The 22,930-nt window shown below is 36.2% G+C and overlaps 2 protein-coding genes and 1 pseudogene across 5 annotated transcripts; 2 read left to right on the plus strand and 1 right to left on the minus strand.

Annotated features, from left to right (window-relative positions):
• Window positions 1-5,458: 5,458 nt before the first annotated feature.
• On the minus strand, window positions 5,459-6,419 carry LOC307144996 (odorant receptor 131-2-like; annotated as a pseudogene). The gene has a single exon. The product of its transcript is annotated as an odorant receptor 131-2-like (transcript).
• A 4,463-nt stretch (window positions 6,420-10,882) lies between these two features.
• Window positions 10,883-14,257, plus strand: b9d2 (B9 domain containing 2; the record flags this gene model as incomplete). Of its 2 annotated transcripts, XM_079846719.1 has the most annotated exons (4): window positions 10,883-11,037; window positions 11,535-11,629; window positions 11,862-11,987; window positions 13,944-14,257. In XM_079846719.1, the coding sequence occupies exons 2-4, from the start codon at window positions 11,542-11,544 to the stop codon at window positions 14,255-14,257; spliced, it is 528 nt and encodes a 175-aa protein (XP_079702845.1). In that variant the 5' UTR covers window positions 10,883-11,037; window positions 11,535-11,541. The 2 variants fall into 2 exon arrangements, with proteins under 2 accessions (XP_079702845.1, XP_079702846.1); XM_079846720.1 differs by lacking the exon at window positions 11,535-11,629 and having other exon boundaries at window positions 10,898-11,037.
• On the plus strand, window positions 14,156-21,068 carry tgfb1b (transforming growth factor, beta 1b). 2 transcript variants are annotated; one of them, XM_079846718.1, is made up of 9 exons: window positions 14,156-14,314; window positions 16,836-16,948; window positions 17,031-17,533; window positions 18,291-18,557; window positions 19,151-19,222; window positions 19,299-19,437; window positions 19,547-19,697; window positions 19,783-19,893; window positions 19,973-21,068. In XM_079846718.1, exons 3-9 carry the CDS (start codon window positions 17,191-17,193, stop codon window positions 20,018-20,020), a joined length of 1,131 nt encoding a protein of 376 aa, XP_079702844.1. In that variant the 5' UTR covers window positions 14,156-14,314; window positions 16,836-16,948; window positions 17,031-17,190; the 3' UTR covers window positions 20,021-21,068. The 2 variants fall into 2 exon arrangements, with proteins under 2 accessions (XP_079702844.1, XP_079702843.1); XM_079846717.1 differs by lacking the exon at window positions 14,156-14,314 and having other exon boundaries at window positions 16,592-16,948.
• Window positions 21,069-22,930: the final 1,862 nt, after the last annotated feature.

Here is a 22,930-nt window from a genome sequence, read left to right on the forward strand (position 1 = left end):
AGACATCTGCCGGAAGCTACAGTGCAGTGCCCAGTTTTAGTCGATAAAGTTTTAAATATGAACATTTTTCTTACAATAATGCAACGCTTTGCTTCAAAAGGCATTTATAAACCCCCCTGGAGCCATTTGGGACACTTTTATGATGGATAGATGGACTTCAAAAAAATGGTGCCCATTCACTCCCATTATAAAGCTTGGAAGAGCCAGGACATTTTTTTATATAACTCTGATTGTATTTGTCTGAAAGAAGAATGTCATATACACCTTCATGGTGAGTAAATCATGGGCTAATTTTCATTTTTGGGTGAACTATTATTTTAATGGTACTGTACCTTTATGTTCCTTTTGGAGCTTGAAGGTCTGGTCCCCATTCGTCTTCCATTGTTTGAGCAAACAGACATCATTTCTCCACAACCATATCTTAATTTTTCCTCCAAGAGAAAGAGACAACATAAGGTTAAGTAAATGATGAGAGAACTACCATTTTTAGGTGAACAACTATACAGGTGTTAATAGAACAAGCAATAGGCAAACTTACAGTTCTTTAAAGAATGAGTCCTTGCTTCTCTACAAAGTTAGCCTTCAGGAGTTTATCTATAATGACAAGGTAAACATAATGTAAAGAAGAGATACCTAAAAAAAATAGTCTTAATTAAAAAGAAAAATCTGAAAATTATTGACATTCCATCCATCTGTTATGCTGCTATTTCTGCAGCGGTTTGAACATGCACGTTCACAGTAATCACGCAAGATTTATGAATTTTGATCATACCTCAACTATCTTTTGCTTCAATATAGATTGGGACATGTGTCCGTTGCATAAACTGTGCATGACGGTAGCAAATACAAACCAAATGCAGTCTGAGTACATGCTAACGAGCTCACAGGCATGCTATCGTTTTACTCGGTTACTTTTCCATGATTAAAACACGCTATCCTGTCATCTAATTACACTTCACTGGATATTTATACTGTATGTTAATATTTTGATGTAGGCCTACTTGGTAACTTACATATCAAATCAAAGAGTACTAGTTGCAAATAACAGCAGCAGATAATTGATGGTTTGAATCTCACGTAAAAAATTTAACCACATAAGAAAAAAAACACACAATTTCACTCGGATTTTTACTCGGATAAGTTAAGGAAAATGTGCAAGTTGAATAAAAGTTGCTTACCCGTTTGAATGTGATGTGATGAGTCTGTACAATGGGCTAACTTTCCTGTGGTATCTTCCGGATTAAAACAAAGTCGCTTCATCAGACTTAAATCACAAAAACATCACTGGATGTTTAATATTTAAAATTAATAGGTAGTTTACATATAAAATAATACTAGGCAGAGCTGCAAAATGACCTCATGCAGATAAACTAAAATGTCTTCCTAAACTCATGTGCATGGAAAAATATGGTATTATACTGTTAAATAACAGTGTCATACTGCTGCTGGTCAACACGCAATTTGAAGCGACAAAGTTTTCCCATAATGCACTGCAAAAAAACAGTAACTTGCAGTTATTACATGAAAACAGCATTTTGCTGTTAAATTTTCATGTAAATTTACAGGAATTTTTTACAGTGTAGGCAGGCCAAATGTAGTTTGTCCAATGACATTTTAATTTGGCATTAACAGTTTTACTGACTTAAAAGGAACTTTGTTGTACTATGCTGGAGTAACGTCCATAAATTATCGTTGTTTCCCATATAGGATTATGTAAAACTGTGTTGGTTGGACCTCTGTCCCTAGGGGGGTTTGGGGGCATGGTCCCCCGCAAGAAAATTGTGTACATTTTAAGGTTAAATGCATCAATCTGGTGCACTTTGAGAGCTAAAAATTAAGAGCTTCAACCGGCTTCAACCCATGAACTGTGCACATTGAACAAAGTAAAAGCATTGACTTGTACCTGGACATTAAAGAGGGCTCAAACATCTTTTTAGCCATGATATAGAGTCTCGGTCTACATTACATTATCACTGGTGTTTTAGGATGCCAAACAATTATTATAATAATATAATAATGATTTACATAATTATTCCTATGACGTAAAATCCATATAGCCTATAAATGTACTGTATAATGAAAATGAATATTTCAAAAGTATATTTTACATTACACTATAGTATAGTTCTTCACTTGCAAGAAATAAACCCTTGAGCTTTTATTTTGGAGAAAACACCAAATCACCATGCTGATCGCGAAAGCAAAGTAGGCCTACGCACTTTTCTTTAAATCACGCAGCACAAAGAGAATGGCTAATTAAAGTCTTGTGCTGTTTTATAAAGACACAAAGCCATATCACGGTTTCGATTTTAGTTCGTTGGCAAAATATAACGCTAGAGACCTTTATGTTAGGCTATACATTTTACATATCATATGTGTTGGGAAAAGGAGAAGAGCGAGTTCGGCAAAAGGCTACTTTCAAGCACCTCACGCCCTACCACTGTAGATATTTAGTAGCGGGTGTCTTTTTGCCAAAAATAAATATGCAATAATAAATTGCAAATATACGCTCCGTTATCAGAAATGTAAAAAAACAAGGATTTTTAGCGCAATTTTCCTACGGACAAAATTGCGATTGTTAACTCATGATTTCTGTTCTGTCTGTGCGCACCAATCTTGCACTTCTATCTCCTCCTCAACCAGACCACCTAGAGACTTCGGGTTTTCGGCATTATATTAAGGAAGGTCTAATCTCGGGAACGCACAAAAAAAAAAAAAAAAAAAAAAAAACATAAAAAGATTTACTATCTCTTAGTGTTGTGATCCCATGACGTCAGAAAATTGCGCTAAAACACTCACTGAGTTTTTATTACTTGTTTTTCTTCCAGTCGCTTGGGCCCCATAATGCCCATTGGATAACCCGGCCCTGAGTGCCCCCCCTATTGGCTGTTGCCCCAGGGCACTCGCCCAGTCCCGTCTATGGATAATCTGGCCCTGGTTGGAAGCTAGTTATTATAGCTAATAAAGTTTTAAAAATTTATATTTTTCTTACACAAACGCATCGCTTCAGAATGCCTTTATTAAACCCCTGGAGATGTATGGATTACTTTTATGATGGATGGGTGCATTTGTTTGGGCTTCAAAATCTCGCCCCCCATTCGCTCCCATTATAAAGCTTGGAAGAGCCAGGATATTTTTAAATATATCTCCGATTGTGTTCATCTGAAAGACGTTAGTCATATACACTTAGGATGTCTTGAGGGTGAGTAAATCATGTGATAATTTTCATTTGTGGGTGAACTTATTTATTTAGCTCTGTAAATTACTGCTAAATAAACTTTTAAAGTCTGCATGTAATCAAAATGGACAAGATATCCATTGTTAGTGCACATTAATAATCTTTTAGTGAACAATTAATTCATGCAAATTAATCCAATATTTGTTTGTCTTCATAATCTTTAATCAAAATCTGAAATTTGCTTTCCCTCTGGAATGGTGTTCCTTCTCTGATGATGCCAGTTTGATGGCTTTGGGCAAAACAACCTTAAAGTCACCATGAAATCAAAAAAGATTATTCTAGTTTTTTTTTATGGAATATTGCAGTATTATAAATTATTTGTCATTTACATTTTCAAAATAATTTCCCCTCCCTCTTGCAATGCATGTCATCTCTTCTCTGATGATGTGTTTTTGGCGTGAGGGCGGGACAACCATGTCACTCATATGAGATCACAATCACATCAATAGCAAACCACAATGATACAATGATCCAATCAATTCCCGATGGACAAAATCAAGTCCCGCCCTACATTTTTTAGTTTGAGACGCCGCTTCACTCAATCATACACGGTGCGTCTGAAATCACAAACTGTCTGAGTAGAATTTGAATTTACTTCACGACTGTTAAAAAAGTATGCTCTATATAATATGATTATGGGTAGTATGAATTAAATTTGTACATACTAAATCTTCCATGTTGTTACTGTCATGTAACCTACTAGCATCAGTTGCTTCCATTCACTGCCATTTACAAATCCTCTCCTGTGGCCTCATGGGATAGTAAAGTGTCCATTGAATCCGCACTTCAGAATCTCGGAGGAAGTAGGTCATCTGGATACTTTTCACCTACTGTTTTTTGAATCCATAGTGAAGGAACCACGAGAGCTTTGAAACACAAAGACAACACAAAATAAAGATAGAATTAAATTGAGGCCTTGTCCACACGGAGACGCGTTTAGCTGTATACGTAATTTTTTTGCATCATATTGCCGTTTCGTCCTGACAGAACCGGCGTTTTGGGAGCCTGAAACCGCAATCTTTTTAAACCAGATCCCAAAGTGGATATATCTGAAAACAATTGCGTTTTCATGTGTACAACAAATCCGTATATTTTGTGAAACGATGATGTCATCACCCCACGTGTCGACCCTAGTCAGATGTCTGTGTTCTGATTAAGACATTTCATATTTTGTACCAGGCCATATGGTTGCTCAATAATATTAATTATGGTAAAAAAAAAAATAAAAAAAAAACAAAGAAGAAAAAGCTACTGCAATTATTATTGTATACAGTGCACAAGGTTTAAGCTCATGCTCCAATTCTTCTTCTCTGTTTTTATTGTATCTCTGTTGTAGAATTACAGTGCCACATTCTAGTCTGGAATGTATACATCGTTTTGAGTCGGTTTCAGTGTTTTCGTGTGAGCACAGATATTTCTCGAGACGACGCAATGTTTACGGAATTTATTTTAGAACGAGGGAAAATAAGATCGGATAGGGAAAGTTCTAGCTTCATGTGGCATCAGGGAGCCATCAATATGCAGGGTATTTGAATTCGCTTTTGAACACATGCTCGCTTTCTACTTTCACTTTCCAATTCGCGATCACGCATACTGTGTATAGGGAGCCGCAGTACTGACTCAAAAAATAAAGTAATGACTCACAAGCTGATGATGACCACTGAGTTTTGCGCAGAAAGCGCTTTGACATGGCTTTGAATGTATTTTTTAATGCAAACAAACAAACAAAAACACTCACAGTGTTGTCTGCTTTCCAGATCATGTGCACGCATACACATGCAACAGTTTACATACATTTTTTTATGATCAAATGAGAGACATATGTTATATTTATCTACATAATCTACATAATCATGTTAGCAACAAAGAAATTAAGCAGTCAGTAATTTACACTGAATTTTATTTTTCTCATTGTTTCATTTTCAAGTGTCACACATGTTGCATAAAACAGTATATGACTGAAGAAAATGAACCTTTATGGTAACTGTAATTATGTTTGTCATATGGCTGGAAAGAGTGCAAAACATGGACAAATAAAACAACCCTTGCAAAACACCTTCTCATATCTGTGAGGTTCATCTCCAAAATCTCATTGTATAAAGACACAAGTTCATATATTTAGCAATTTAAGAGAAATTTCCTTTTGTATCTTAATAATGAAATAACATTATCTATTAAAGCCTTGTAGATAATATTTCAATAGGTTTTTACAATGACTTTTCAGCCTCCTCCTGCTAAATGTATCTCTGTATTACAACTGTTTTTCCTTTTGAGACCAAATGTGAAGTAGTATTTAAATAAATATCTAAAGGCCTGGTCTCTCATGCCATATATTAGAGGACTTAGACATCTTGGAAAAATCATAAACACTACAAAGCAAAAATACATCACATTCACTGAAGTTATATAGTTAGTATAAATATAAATGACTTCTTGGATAACTCCAACTAAGATTGATGCAGCACAGAGACCCAGCTGTATTAGATGCAACAGAACAGTCTTGTTGGCTTTTTTGGCAGACATTTTATCACAGGAGGCTGTTTTAGCCACAGCAGCTATAGAGGCATAAGTGAATATAATAACAAAAGTCACTACGACAAAAAATACACATGTAAAAGCTATTTCAAGTTTCTTATATATCTGCAGTCTAAAGAGAGTAGTTCTTGAGCAGAACAAATTCATGGCTATGTTTGTATCATTGGAATAAAAGATAATAATCTCAGATAGGGATTGAATCCAGCTTAACATCCAAATAACACCAATGGCCATGTTAGTTCTTCCGTAGGTGGTGATTTCTGCATGTCTGAGAGGGATGCAGATGGCCACATACCTCTCCAGTGACATCAAAGCTAGATTTAATGTAGAGACCTGATAGAGAGCTGTTGCAGCAACGAGAAGGATGAGGCAGGCGATTTTCATTACAAAAAGCCTACAAACAGCACACACAAACAACACTACACTCATTAGAAGATTGAGCGTATCCACCCAAAGCATGTGACCAAACAAAATGTAGCGAGATGTCTCCTGAAAAACAGCCTTTTTTCTCAAAGTGAAGATCATGACTCCATTGACATACAGGAAAATAACACATGAGGACACAGACAAAAATGTTTTCAAATCTCGATCCACCAGTGATATTAGTCAGAGTGATGTTCGATTTAGAATCATTCAAATTAGACATATTCAGGAGCATACAAAATACCAAAAATGCTGTTATAAAACACTGAATAATACTGTGATCTATAAAGTCTTTGTACTGTAACTGCAAATCTCCAGGCTTGTGTCACCTATGTTGTTGAAGGTACAGAGAACGATCAGAGACCATCACACTTTAAATATCAATGTAAAGCATATGTCATGAACTACGTATGGAATCCCAATGGCTGGTTTGTGTGTCAAAATGACTGTGAAAAACAACAACAACAACAGCAGTAACACTTGGAGTGTATTTCAACAATAAGTGCCTGACTAACAGCATCAAGTATAGCAAATCCCAGTGGTTTAGAAATATGTCTTTAATTCTTGAAGCTATAAGACAGTCTGTGCATTTTTGAACTATTTTTGAAAACACAGTTAGGCAAAAGATTTCTCTGATCTCACAGTTGGGAAAAGCTGATTGTGGGGACAGATGGTCAGTTAATGAAAATAATATATTTAATATCTCCTTCAGTTTGTGTATTAATGGAGTTTAAAGAGTTTTAATAGAGTGTTTAAATCATTATTCGTTATTACACAGCTCTCTGGGATACTTGGTCAATCATGGGATTCAGCGATTAGATATTGTCCATGCAAAGTCGTCTAAGTTTATAGTGGTGAATGGCAAATCAGGGGTGCGTTTCCCAAAGCAATGGTCGCAAGTTCCATGGTTATTATCAATGAGTCTGTGTTTCCCGAAACCATAATTCCAATGAACATTCGCAAACAGCATCGCAAAGTTGTGTGGTTAACGACAGCTCTCGACCTGTGGTAGAAGCATTCGTTTCTTGTTTGTATTAAATGTGAATAAAATTTGAATGTATTTTATACATTAAATACTTATTAAGCAAGCTGACATTCAGTACAATCTATCTCTTTCATTTCTAATACATACAGTACAAATTTCATTTACGTCTTTAAGTTTGTCAGTAGATTAAAAGCACCGTTTTTAAAGAGTGTGCATGTGTGTATAGCTCGAGCCATTGAAACTGGCGGAGTGTGTAAAAGTGCAAATAGACCGCCTTGTTTGCAGAGGCTATTTACACTAATTCCACCCAGGGACGGACTGACAATCTGTGCGTTCTGGAAAAGTCCAGAACGGCCGTCCAACCGAGGGCCGTCGGCAAAAAAAAAAAAAAAAAAGTCTAATAAAGCAATATGAACAGCCAACAGCAGGGGCACTAATACGATCACTTATGCTACGTGTAAAAAACAACAACTGAGGAAGAAGAGTCGGCCTATAGCCACTGACAGAAAGTTAGTTTTATAAGGCTGTACTTTTAAATTTGCTTACATTATATTTGCATGACTACGAATAGCCTAAATGGTAGGCTATCATTTTGCAACCTTTTCAACTAAACGTTTCAATTTGAACTTTTGCCTCTACAAAATTACCCAACTCTCTTTGATTATACGCTGTCATTTGCGTTGCGTATGAGAAACATCAAATGACAAACGCTCAAAAAGCGGAACAAAACTTGTTTGATCTGAGCAGCGCGGAGCATTATCAGCTCGGCCCAAAAAACAGCGATCGTGGCCAAAGCAGCTGTGCGGGCTGATCTCGATCATGCGAACATTATTACACAGAGCTGCGCGATCCACTGAGAACCATTTCAATTCAGCGCAGAATTCTCTATCTCTATTATAAACACACAAATGACAAATGATGTGATTTAAGCTTGTTAAAAGCCAGACGAAACAGCGCTGATATAATATTCTCAACATATTGACGCAAAAACAAAAAAAAAACAAAAAAAACAGGCGAAACATTGTTCCGAGAACAAACCAGAAGACATTTCACACCACAACTTATGAACTAAAACAAAAATTTTTGTCAGAAATGTGCCTGTATTCATATTAAAAATGCACATTTTTTGTTTTTATTTGAAGGCTGAGGCTTCATTAATAAACACAACCCCAATTATCATCATTGGTTTTGAGATGTTAACCTACTTGCTGTGAATACCTTGTCTGATAGGCTACAGTATTGTTGCATACACTGTAAAAAGTGAATAGTTGGATCAACTTAAAAAAATTACTTCAATTGGTAACACCTAAAGAAATGAAGTTTTCTCAACTTAAATGATCACGTTTTATCATGAAAAACGTGATAATTAAAGTTGATCCAACTATTCACTTTTTACAGTGTAGTATCGGGACATCCTGGCTAGTGTCTGTCGCACATGGCTAGAGGCGAATGGCCGGATGATGGGCCTATTTGGGAGAAAGTCCAGGGCTGATTTTTTTTTAGCCCCAGCCCCAGTCCGTCCCTGACTCCACCCAGTGTTGACGGCCAGACAAAATTAAGGAAGATGATAAATTGTCGACAGTAGCGATAATGTTGGTGTAAGGCGTGTGGCTGAAAGTTTTGATGCAAATCGACCCGAGTTCGAATCCGCCTTTTGTCCAAACTCGATCTACTCCCTTTTTGGAAAGGCATTTATTTTCAATAAAAACAAATCAAATATTCGAAAATATATAGAAATAAAGTGTCTTACGTGTGTTTAATAATAAAGTTTTTATCAGTTAGGGTTAGGAGGGATTTATTGTCCCAATAAGGAGGCGTCCATTTAATCATTTGAATAGATAATAGTTTACATTCTGTGTTATTATTGCATACAGTTTAATGTACAACAACACTGAATCGTAAATAGCATCTGTCATTATTTATAAATATAAATATCCTCCAATACTATTTACACTTATAGCAAATAGGTCTAACGCTATTACATTGTGTATGTCGCTATTTTCACTTAGTGTAAAGAGCATATCGCTAAGAAAATGCTGTTTTCGCATAGTGTAAATACAATCTATTTCTATTTGCACTTAGTGTAAATATAATCTATTGCTATTAAAACTTAGTGTAAATAGCAGCAATTGCTATTTGTACTTAAACAGCATCTGTCGCTAAGAAAATATTTTCACTAATAATGCAAATAGCTTCTGTACGATAATTTCAACATGGCATGAACGCACCTTTATTTACCATCTAGTGAAAATAACTTCAGAGGACTAAAGTACTGTATTAATATTACGTAAAATTGTTGCAGTGCTAGTTTTGTTGCTTGGCCGAATATTTTGTATACAGTTAAAAGACAATATACAGGTAAAATAATATAATTTTGTGCTACTTCTTTACTTTCATATAAAAAAATCTCTAATTAATATCCTACTATTATAATTAGTAGTAGTATTAATAGAAGTAGAAGCAAAGTGTGGATTCCCACCTGCTGTGTAAAAGAAAAAAAAAAGTATCTTATTTATTTATTTATTTGATTATGTGCATTAAAAATATGCACTTACTGTGTTTATCTGAACCCTCAATCACATCATGTCAGTCTTGAGGGTTACATCAGAATCTACTTGCAAACAGTCCCTTGCGTTTCCATTATTAAGCACATTAAATATTTAGTATATGTCTGTGTGTTTGTACAAATAGGTCTCTGGGGGTATGAAATGTGGTGTTGATGTCTAGGCCTACCTGAGGTGGTTACTTTGGGCCACAGGGAGAAGAAAACCTTATGTTTGGCACATGCTGTCCTCTAGATGTGTGCCCTTATTATCGAGTGTGCTATGTAAACATTAAAGTATAAAATAAACACAAAATCTTAAGGGGGTATTCTAAGAAGTTGTCATGTAGTGACAGACATGCTGATGAAACTTACTCTCCATTTGTCTAAGAATATAAAAATGTAAAGAGCTAATTACAAAGTTTCCATAAACATAATCTATCATGGTTAAAAGACTCAAATCATCCAGTCTTCTTCATGATAAAAAACTATTATACTAAAATAAATAAACAAAGAATATAGCTACATGCATATAGAGTGCATTACTTCTTAAGTATAGAGTTTAGGCCTATTTTAATTTAGACAAATACGCAGATGTAGCAAATCGAGCATTGGCTGTAATTGAATAGAACTTCAGTGGAGCTTTCATATATATTTTATGTATCCTACACACACCATTGAATAATATTTCACACAGTTTTTGATTAGTTGTGTAAAAACTGAAAGCCATTTTCAGACAATTAATAAAATGGTTTATGCTTTCAAAAAATTTTAGGCTACTATTTGTTTAGATTATCATAACATTCGAAAAGTAAAGGCAAAGCAACAGATGGAGGCATGGTAAAAATTCAATACTGTTTTAATGTGACATAGGCCTAAATATAGCAACAAAAAACAAACAAACCACACCGGCTATAGAGGATAAATACCCTTATATGAAATATTTTTTGTGAAAGAGCGATGTTTCAGTTTTTGAAAGATAAGCGTATAGTAGTAGGCTACGATCTATTAGGACATACTGGTGTTGTTGAATGAGAATAACACATCTGTCATTGAAGTGCAACGGTAACAATAGTCTCTCCTCCTCTTTGCTTGTAATGTAACGCAAGCTCATGCACGCCGCAAGATGGCGGTAACTAACCATGTCAAATCAAAACACAGAGCACGAGGAAGTGGGTTGCTAAGGAAATCAAATCAAGCCTGAAGGCGCTGTAAACAGTGAACAAACGCTTACTGGATTAATATGAATGCTCGCTTTACAATTTTACCAGCTTTGCTGATCAATGAATGATTGGGGTGATTGTGTAAATCGTGGTACGCGTGCTAATTATAACTATTCTGCTTTGTTTATGGCGTTGTGAAACTGGAAAAGGAGAGTAGATTGTCAGGTCGCTAGTTAGCTAACGTTAGCTGTTCTGCTAGTTTTAATTTACCCTAGTTACAAAATGGATAGATATCTGTAGCAAGACTTAACTAAAACAAAAACTTATATGTAAACATGTTTTGGTGCACCTAAACAACCTGTAACGGTCTAAAAGTGTATTTATAGCCGAGATTATTATAGATGTTTATAAAGCAAAGTTTATCAATGCAAACAACAACGATACAGTATAAAATAAGCACAAATATGTAAACAGAAATAGAGAATATATGTTGGAGCAAAAAAGAACAATTAAACAGAAAATATATTCTAATCTAAAAACAAATATTATAGTGGGATATGCTAATGCAGTGTATGAAATTGGTTATATGACCATTTGAAGAGATGCATGTGATAACCAACATAACGTTACTGCATAATGTAATTTCAGGACTCTTATGGCAGAATTGCATATAATTGGGCAGATCATTGGGGCCACGGGTTTCCCACAGAACAGCCTCTTCTGCAAATGGGGTGTACACACAGGTGTCTTTTTTGTTTTATTTTTTTACAATTTTATACTGTGTTAAAAATTGAAGTTTACACTAGCTGTACCAAAAAACACTGATCCTATAGACAATTATTGTGTTTTCCTTACATTTTTTAAAGGTGTAAAGATTGTTTTAATGCTTATTTGATGTGCCAAACTTTAGCCTATATTATATATAAGCTAATAATAATATAAACTACAGAAACGTTTTCACTTTGTGCCATTCAGGAGGAGCATGGAGGCTTCTTGCTGGTCTGAAGGAAGGTCAAACTCAAGTGGACATGCCTCAAACAGGGGACATGGCATACTGGAGCCATCCCATTGATTTGCACTACACTACTAAGGGCCTACAAGGTATTTGTATTAGAGGTCGACCTATAGTAGATAGTAGATTTTACCAATACCAATTACTAGGTTGGACTGCACTGGCCGATAACCGATTAATCAACTGATAGTTTTTAAAATGGATTTACTGAATGAAAACTAAAATAGTGCTAAACTTTATTAACCAGAAAAACAAAACCGGTGCCACCGGTGGGCAAGTGATGTAGCCGGTGTTGCTTCTGAACACCGGTAACACTGACTATCGTAACAGGCCTAATGTATAGACCTCTTTTGCGCCGACATCACAATTACGTCACAGCGTTAGCTGGAGGCAAAACAAACGGAAAAATGGAGGCGGCCAATACAAACCAGCACAGATTCGGCTACATAATAAGGAGCTTAAATTATTATTATTGTTTTTAAATGTCATCTTGTTGTGTTGTTGGGTGCAAGAATTCGCGGAGTACAGGCTCCAATTTGAAATTTTATCGCATAATGTTTTCTAAATTATTGTGATTATTTGTGAATCATCTATGATTTGTATAACGTTACATTGTTTTGATTGATTGTGACAAGACTTTTTGAAGAACCTGGTAAGAAAGTGTAATCAAATACATAGTTAAAAAATGAATATGCTGTATCTGGAATTTTTATTTCTAGAAAATATTCACATCATTAAAATTGCACCGTAATGTCACTCTTTACATTGTCGTCTTCTGTCTGGCCTTGGCACTGGCTAGGCAGAACTGCGGATCGTACCTGGCTCCCACACAAGTCTTGTACGTGACCATTTAGTACAGTTATAGGCATCTAAATATGTATATGCCCTCAGTTTCTCTTTACCCTCGGTTTCTCTATCAGGTAGGTGTAGAAGTCAGGCCACTCAACCGGAGGTAGCATTGACGTTAATCCTGTCAGATCGTCCATCCATTGAATGAGCGTGTACGGGTCAGCCAATCTGGGATGTCCGTTAAAATGAACTTTTACAAATAACAATCGCGGTCCTGGACAGTGAGTGACCTTGCACATTAAGATAAAATCGGATTTTCTCCAGTCATTGTTAAGAAACAAGCTAACAAAACTTGCACACTAACGTTAGTGAAGCGGCCAGAAGGATCGTTCTGCCTCCACCTAAGCTCCGCCCACAAAAAAACGTCACCATGTTTACCAACTGAAAAGGGGTCTATACTCTCACACTTTATTTGCTTCTATTTTAGAACACTTGGTGATTATCTAATCAAAATGACAAAATATGGAGGTCGAAGCGTAGCGGCTAGGACAACTCACAGATATCGCACACCGGATACGTCTCGTTCAATTCAAGCTTTTGTCCAAAACAGTTTAATTACCAAACATGCAAAAATTCACTTCAAGAATAAACAAAGTGGCATAGATGAGATTGAAGTTCTGCGTTTCTGATTTGTTTATGTTTCTGTCGGCTCCATGAACATATCAATTTGCTTTTTCACGTCACTAGCATTAAAAATACAAATTTGCTGGCTAACGAATGCATAAAAGTGACCAGCTGGACATAAACTAAGGCAAATAGATGGTAACTATCATGACATCAAACATTTGGGTCGTCGTGTGTTTTTGTCACATTATTTTAACTGCTTGATGTACTACTAATGTTAGTGTCCTCTGAAATCTCAACGGTGAACATGCTGCTGTTCTCCACTAATGCAGCATCTAGTCAACAAATTAATTACTTTATAATGATATGAAAGCATGTGCTGTAGTTTACTGTGTTACACCGTTTCATTGTCAATGTTTTAAATCTGCATCTGAAGTGTCCTGCTCACATCTGTCTCACGTGTCAAAACAAACAGCACGAGGCGTCAGTTATTCCACCTCTAGAGGCCGCTCTTGTACTGTATTTTTTCCAATAACCGATTGTTCCAGCAATCGGCTATCGATGCCGATTAATCGACCTTTAATTTGTATTGTGTCATGATTTAATATATAGGATGTGTTTTCTACTTCTAGGATGGCCAAAGCTGCACCTCCAAGTGTGGCATCAGGACTCTTTTGGGCGATGCCAGCTGTATGGTTATGGTTATATCCACGTACCATCAAGCCCAGGACAGCATCGCCTGCAATGCGCCACATGGCGACCGCTGGGATCCTGGCAGGATCAACTTGCCGAGATGTTTGTCGGAGGAGGACCACAACTGCGCTCGCCAGATCTCATTTACAGTGGCGCAGACCGATACAGACTCCACACGGTTGGCATGGGCACAGTTGAACTAGAGCTGTGCGTTATTCTACGCCACTTTGACAGATATGGTGTGGAGAGCTGAGAATGGACTGTGGACTGACACACATTTCAGATCAGAGATATGAGGAGTGAAAAGAAGGTAAAATATTTTGTTATATTGGACAGGAGTTTTTAACATAATGTAATGTGTGAATGTAAAGGTGAATAGTTAAGTATGTAATACAATGAGTTGAGTGAAACGGCAAGGATGGATTTACGTCTACAGATTGATAATGTGTTTTTGTGCTTTGGATCTTAAACAATACTTTTTTTAATTTCATTTTTCTACATTTTTTGTACACTTTGTATGTTTTGTAGAATTGTGTTTTGTTTTAATGCAATTAAATATGGCAGTTTTCAAAGGTGAATCAAATCTGAATCAAACATTTTTAAACCGTTCATCATCAATGCTTGATGGGAAAGCCTTTCAAAGAAAAAAAACTGACGTTCAGTTCTATGAGTGCATAGTTCTTGTTTGTTTGTTTTTTATCTTTATGTAACAGGCTTTTTGTAGCAGGCTCTGTGTTTTGTAGATAGTGAGATACAACTCTGTCACATTTTGCTCATTTCCTGTGTGGAGTTTCTAACTGTTTTAGTGAGACTAAAAAAGACAAAAGAGCAGGTTAGATCACAGCTCATTTATGTTTAATGTAAAATTGAGGAAGTTTAAATCTTTACAACTCAAGGTTTTCAAAAACACAACTTTGTTCTCTGAATGGGCATGGAAACAGTTAATTAAACAAAAAAGAAAGAAAAAAACGATTGACACCATCCTGTTTCAGAAATGGAAACATTGGCTGTTAGAAGTATTTTAATGCACTGTTTCATGTCCTGCTTATACTGAAGTTCATCAGTTCCTCTCTAAAATCTGTTTCTTTATTTAGACAAAAAGAGAGCTGGGGGAGGGTTGTTTTTTCTTACGTTGAGGAATGTGTAGTTGTCATCATTTGGTGGCTCTGCAAATTCGCTGTTAAAATCTGCTTTCTTCGAGGAGTTCTCAAGTTTGAAAGTAGGATACCCTCTTTGGGAATTGAGTCTGCATTCTGTAAACACAAGCTGTGGAAGATATTTCAACAGATAAACTGCTGTGCTGCTAGCATACTTTCTGTGTTGTGCGATTTAACGGTTCCCTTAACATACCCAGCTAACCTATTTAAAAGTGCACACATTTGTTTCTTACTCATTAAAAATGATTTACATACAAATAAATGAAAGGATACTTTTGAAAAATGTTTTTAAAATCATGTATACTCACACATGAGAAAGGCTATCGGTAGCCTAAAGGCCACGATAACTGCCATCAAAGTTTAGCACAACACCGGAATTTCCACATGAAAGAAGGTAGAGCCCCAGAGCACAGCTACCTTTTACGTAATTGTCATGGACCAATCACAGTTCAGCGTGAAGTTTTCCAGAACGTTTGCACTGGCAAGCACCTTTGTTTGGCCAAATTGTGTTAAAAAATGACATCATACCCATTTGTTCTTCGATTTTGCAATGGAGAGGGTCGCCATTTTGAGATCACCTGACCAGGTAAACTCTACTCACTTTATCCTGGTTACCCCCATTAGTATTTAACACTTTTACTCACGTAATAAATGGCTGACTTTGTCTTTTTTGTGTGATGTCCAACCCGACTATTATATCCTGTTCTCACAAATGTGAATAAAAAATAATAATCATTCTAATTCTATGAAAATATGAAAGTTCACTCTACAACTAACAATAATGACACAGAGGAACAATATCGCTGGAATGGATTCACTTTTTTCCCAGCTGTTGATGATAAAGACAGTGACCACCTATCGGAATCCCCCACCCGATTTGTAGGAACTTCATGCAATTATAAACAAAGTTTTAATGCATTGGTGTGGATGCTAATATGGTTATTATCTTTATAATTATCGCTCTTGGTGTGAACGGATCTTAAAGTATATAGTATAAAGTGATAATCATTCTAATTATATGAGAATATCGATAATGACATAGAGGAATGATATCATTGGAATCACTTTTAGATTTTTTTTTCAGCTGATGAATAAAAAAGAAAAATTTACTATGAATCAGAATCCACACGACTTTTAAAAGCTTGAGCATATAAATTGGAAGACGTCATAACTGCACTGCACACTTAATAAATAGAAAGTTATCGTGCCTTGGTGCAGATGCTTATAGTTATTGTTATAGGTATTATAGTTCTCGTTCTTGGTGTGTACAGGCCTAAGAAGGCTTTAATGTAGTATAAGTGGGTTGTTAAAGATTCTATCCTGAATTCTTGTTTAATTAAGGAAAGAATTCATAACATCTTGTTTCATTCTAAATGTTTAATTCTTTGTTGGGTGGATGGCAATAGCCAGCTGACTCCAAGCATGTGAATGCCATCATGAGTTGAACTAAACACTTTGCCTCACATATTGTCCACAGTGCGGGGTAAATCTTCTGGGGAAACTACTGTGCTAAAAAGGAAGTGTTGTGTCATTTGGTTAAACTGTGCTGCTTCCTTTTCCTCTTTTGTCATTCCTTGAGTTGAGAGCAAACTGTTCAGAACAAGAGGATGGCACGCGAAAATATCTGATATTACTTTGAAGCTCAAATACGTGTATTTGTTTTCTTCTGTTGAGCGGGACACAAGAAACCGTTGAGGTTATCGAGTGGAAACTATGAACTATAAATTAAGCATGGTGGCTTGTGAGGACATCTATTGTGTACGTTCATTGGACCTCTGACTTCGTTGGTGAGTTTTGTTTGTTTTTTTTCAGATCCATTGTGTGTTGTGCCAGCATCCACATCTCAGTAATGTTTGGTTTCTGATTCAGGCCGTTGGGTTTGAAGTGAAGAAGACAACACCAGCTTATGCTGTAGCAATGCTAAAGTGACGACACCATTATATCTAGAAGTGCTCGAGACCCTTTAACCATCCTGTAACCATCCATTGCCACACTCAAAGACTGAAGAGAAATTCCAGCAACGCTGACCATGAGAACGGAGAGCTTATTTCTAGCATTCCAGTGCCTGTTGGGATTTGTGCACTATAGCAAAGCATTGTCAACATGCAATCCTTTAGACCTGGAACTGATAAAGAGAAAGCGCATTGAAGCCATTAGAGGACAGATACTCAGCAAGCTACGACTGCCTAAGGAACCAGAAGTAGATGATGAAAAGGAGTTAGAAAACATCCCAGCAGAACTGATCTCAGTGTATAACAGCACTGTAGAGCTAAACCAGGAGCAGGCGGCAGATCCTGTACACCAGCCTATAGAAGATCCTAATGAGGAGGGATACTATGCTAAAGAGGTTCACAAGTTCACAATGAGGCAGAGTGAGTGGGTCTGTCCTTTCTCTATCGTCTAGCCTGTTGATTATTGAATTATTATTACATTGCCTTTCTTAGTGTTAGAGCCTAAGATGCCATGTGCCTGTCGATTTCCTCAGAGAGCTGAGGGTGTGTGCAAATTATCTGACCACAAACAGGAAGGAAGGCTGCTAAGAGAATGCTAATGAAGTGACTCAGATCCTGGATTTAATGTTTCTTGGCAAACTACAGTATCACTCAGATCCAATCATCCCTTGATCTATTATTGTGTCTTAAATCCATATTTGGTCTATTATATGACAATACTGGTTTGGGAATGGTTTAGTGTTGGTTACAGTCACTCATTTTGAGGTTTCCCATGCTTTTCACAAACATTATATATGTAGGCTATTTATTTGTGGTCAGAAATATGTTTTTTTATTTTTAGATTTTTAAAAAAAGTATCACTCAGCTCCAAAATCCCTTGATCTGTTATTCAATATATTGTATTTGTATTAGTTTATTCAGATGATTTTGATTCATTTGAGTCATCATTGAAGTATTACCTTTTGATTGCATTTTGTAAACTGATTACTTTTATAAAGTACCAACATATCAGTTGTGCAGGATGGCTGTTTTATTGGTACATATGGAGCCCTGTTGTCATTCTCATAAAACACATCTTTTCTTTTAGCACTCCATTCAATGTCTTGTAAAATATAAAACATGCATACTTATTTCTAGACATATTTCCAATCAGTTTTGCTGTCTGTCTAATTACCAGTGAAGGAGAACCCAAATCGGTTGATATGGTTCAACATCACAGATATAAAGCACAAATTGGGTTCGAACCCCATGGTCTCCCAGGTGGAGCTCCGTTTGCGCATCAAGGAGCCTAACATGCCTAATTCAGAGCAGAGATTGGAGCTGTACCAGGACACTATGGAAAAGGCTCGCTACCTGAATTCACGCTTCATTTCCAATCAAATGAGTGGCAAGTGGGTGTCGTTTGATGTGACGTCGACCTTAAAGGACTGGCTGCAGAAAACGGGTAAGAATCAGTGCTCCCTGCCACAAGCTACACTACACTTTGCTGTATTTTAGAGCTATAAATCCCATGTTTGGCAGAAACTATTTTCTACTAAAATCATAAAATTAACATAGCGTGACAAGTAGCTCATTTAGCAAAACACATCAAAAGACCCTCTCGACTGTATCAATCTTGGATCTCCCACTAAAATAGTCTAAAAATGTTTTTAATTTACTACATTTAATAACTATAAGAAGTAAGCTTTTGGACGCAAACTTGTTACCACGTGATTTGTAATCTGATCATAAAAATAAAAGCTAATTCAAAATATTAATATATATTCAGTTAGTACATAAATAAGCTGAAATTAACACTGCTACAAACTAAAATGTGCAAACCTGTCACATTCTAAACCTGTTACCCTTCCTGGTGTAGAGTTCTTTTTGCAGTTACATTTTATTTTGATAGATTTTTTTCTATTTAAGTTTGATGTTGACAATGTTTATTTTTATATTACTGAAAACACGGACACTGTGGTTTGTAAAAAAGTGTTTATTACATGAAATAAAATGTATCCATGACAAATTAAACTTTCTCTAAAATGTGATTCATAGAGGTGGAGCAAGGATTTCAGCTGAAGGTGGCCTGTAATTGTAAAACTGAGGATTTTCAATTCAAAATAGCAGGTTTGTGAGTTAAAATTCAAATCCTGTATGTCTTGAGGTTGAAAGGACAAGCTAATATTGCTATTTGTGTGTGCAGGTTTATCTTTATCACCAAGAGGTGACAAAGCCCCCTTACCAGAGCCAAGGCCCCACATTTTGGTAATGTCTCTTCCTGCTGACGGCCACAGCGCACCAAAATCTCGCAGAAAACGGCAAACTGATGCAGTTTGTACCGAGTGAGCCTTTTATGATTCAGCATTAAAGAAAACTGACATTCCTTTTATATATAATGTTTATGTATTAAATCAAAAGCCTCACAGTGTGCCACCTTTATGCTTAATGCAGTAGGTCTGAGGGCTGCTGTGTGAGGAGCCTGTACATTGACTTCCGCAAAGACCTGGGCTGGAAGTGGATACATGAACCTTCTGGTTACAATGCCAACTATTGCACTGGCTCTTGCTCTTACGTCTGGACTTCGGAAAACAAGTACTCGCAGGTACCAATCAGGACTAACAGATGTTTCATAACTGGATCGTTTAGAAATGATGTGTCTGATATGGTCCGATTTTGTTTGCCTACAGGTTCTTGCACTGTATAGGCATCATAATCCTGGTGCATCTGCTCAACCCTGCTGCGTTCCTCAGGTTCTAGAGCCACTGACCATCCTTTACTATGTGGGGCGACTACATAAGGTCAGAATTGATTTTTATCACTTTCATCAGTGCTCAACAGAAACTTAATCTAATTAATGCTCGATGTAACTTTTCTCAGGTAGAACAGCTGTCAAATATGATTGTGAAGGGCTGCAAGTGTTGCTGAAAGTGTCTTTTCCGTTTGGTCCTGATCTTGAGGTCCAGTATTTTCTGAGGGGAACTATTTTATTCCTGTTCTTTTTTTTCTTTTCTTTTTTCAACTTGTCAACACTGTGTCACACTTAGATATTGTAGTATTGCTTGTTTTGTACTGTACATTTATGTTGTGAATAACATTTTACATGCTGTACATGTTGTCATTGAAGTGGACATATTCGTTGTTTGATATAAAGATGCCCAAAATGTTTCATATTATTTAGCTGATATTGTGACTGAACATTTTCACCACAGTTCAGGTGTAGGTTTTAAATAGTTTTATTTAACATTAAAACACCTGTCTCTTTTTTCCAGAAACATCTGAATAAAAATTTCCAAATGAAAACTGTTGGACATGTGTTTACTGTACAGACTGAATAAAGTGGAAAATTATATTTCTCTCAGCTCTGTTTTCAGAAGATTCTGTACTTCCAGGTCAACAATAAGCATTGCTTTAACTCGTTGTTCTGATGCCTGGACTCAATTTATGCTGTTGGCATCGAAAAAAACATCTTTGTTTTTTTAATATGTGCTTGCAAATTATTTTTTCATTATTTTAAAAGTTGTTTTTGTTTTAATTAAATAGAGCCAGAGCTGTTGGTGTAACTTTATGCTGTATAATTGTGATCACCCTTCAATGTTTTTTAATGTATGTTGAGCTGTTTTCCCCCGTCTCCACATTTGTTACAGGTGTTCAGGAAAGGCAATTTCCTGCCAGCTATTTTGTTGTGGCTTCAGAGCTGGCAAGGCTTTTGTTGTTCGATTTTATAAAGGAAGTGAATTAAAGGTGGTATGTTTGAATGCTGTATAATACGCTGGTATGTTTGTACACAGCATTTTATTTAATTATCTTACTGAAAATATAATAGAATAACAGTTAGTTAACTACAATGAATTATCTTGTTTATGAGGTGAGAAAAAAAATAAACTGTAATGACCAAAAGTGATGTGCGGAGGGAATTTTTGTTTTAATGACCATGCAAGTTTGATTAAATCATTAAAATATGAGAAAAATGTTTAATATTGTTTTTAAATATTTTAAATATGAGAGCAGAACAAAACACTAAACCTGGTTAAAGGTTTTTTTTTTTTCTGACAAAATTATTTGTCAAAAAAGGCAAACTACAGCTAACCAGGTTTAGTGTTTTGTTCTGCTCTCATATTTAAAATATTTAAAAACAATATTATTGAATACAAATGAATACTGTGTCCTATGCTGCCATCTAGTGACACAACTGGGGTGATGATAAAGTAGTGTTACTAGCACTATTGACAAATGAATACTGATTTTGGAAAAGCCATCTAAAGTGATTACATTTTTGTTGATGAAAGGTATTTTGGCAAGTTTTCAGTATAATTATTCGACTGGCAAGGAATTGTGTTGCAGGCTTTTCCAGTCCTCATGTTAATTCATTTACACAATGCAAATCTTTGGCGCCCTCTACTGGTTACACATCAACTATACTTTCCCTACGATTCAGAACTGTTTTAAAAGTGCTTGTCTAGCCTGCCATCCAGTGTCAGGGTGTGACAAAATAAATACATAAGGAAACATTTATATATTTATTTAAAACTAAAAGTAGTGATTGAAATAAGATATTCTTGCTTTTGCTTGACTTCAGTGTTGTAATATTGTGATCATGATCCAAACAAGATGGTTTCCTGAGGGTGGGAAGTTGATTACAGTGATTATCACTTTTAATCCACTAACAAACTCTTTTAGCTGGCAGAGATATAATTAATCCTCTGAAATGAAAACTGCTTTCTGTTGGCCAATAAGGTTAAGATATTGCCAAATATTACCTGTTTATAAGTTGGATTGTTTTACGATGGCTTTGTTTTCTCAAAAGCAGAGTCAGAGCCAATAAAAGCTTGATAAGGCTGGTATAATTGTGTATGAAATGCAGGGCACAAAAGTCAATCTTGTATAATACAGTTAATATTTCACTAACAAATGTTTCAAGTATCCTAAAACAAGCACATGACATCAGCAGAAATAACCTTCGTGCATGAAGAATGTGAATGAAGTCAAGCTGACAACCAATTTTAATTGTTACTTACAATTCAAGATCACAAGTTGACAAATATTTTGGCAAACTAAATATTCATTTAGCTTCATAAAATAGGAATGTATCCAGAGATTTCAGTTTGTGCAGATAGTAAAATCTGTTCTGTGGAAGAAGGATTTGAGGCCAAAATCTGTTTATCTTCTCTTTATCTTAGTGAGATACACAAAATGACCCAATAAACTGAAAAGATACTGAACATCTGATATGGAGAACTCATAAACCATGCAATTTACTTTCAAGAAAACTGTGCCAAGTACATATCAGAGCTTTCTAAAATGTAATTTCATGTACAGTAGTAGAAGTAAAACTTTACAGTATGCATCTCATAATGTCAACATGTCAGTGTATTTTGGAAAAGTCAGATGTAATCATGACATTTTTTTTAGATGGAATGATCTGATGACGCCTGTTTCCTTCACTCTACCATTCCTGTACAGTCTTGTCCCACACTAGCTGCCCATGCGGCTCTTTGGCTCCTTCAGGCAGCATGGCCAGATACACAGGAGTTTCTGCTCCTTCCTCTGGACTCTTGGTAGCATTTTGTCCAGCCATGTCAGTCCGCACCCATCCTGGACAGCAAGCATTCAGGAGGATACCATCACCTGGCCTCGTCTCGCTGAGAACTCGAGCCTGGATCTTTGATAGCACAGTCGCACCAATCTAAAAAAGAGACAGAAAACAAAAACAATTCCTTTTCTGACAGATTTTTGTCTGGGCCTGCTTATTGCTCAAATACACAACCTAGCAAATCAGGCTCTTGGTATGTTAGGGGCTGCATCCGAAAGCTTAGGCAGCTGAACTGTTGCCTTGCT

This window comes from Squalius cephalus (assembly GCF_949319135.1).
Source record: "Squalius cephalus genome assembly, chromosome: 17".
NCBI classification, from domain to species: Eukaryota; Metazoa; Chordata; class Actinopteri; order Cypriniformes; family Leuciscidae; genus Squalius; species Squalius cephalus.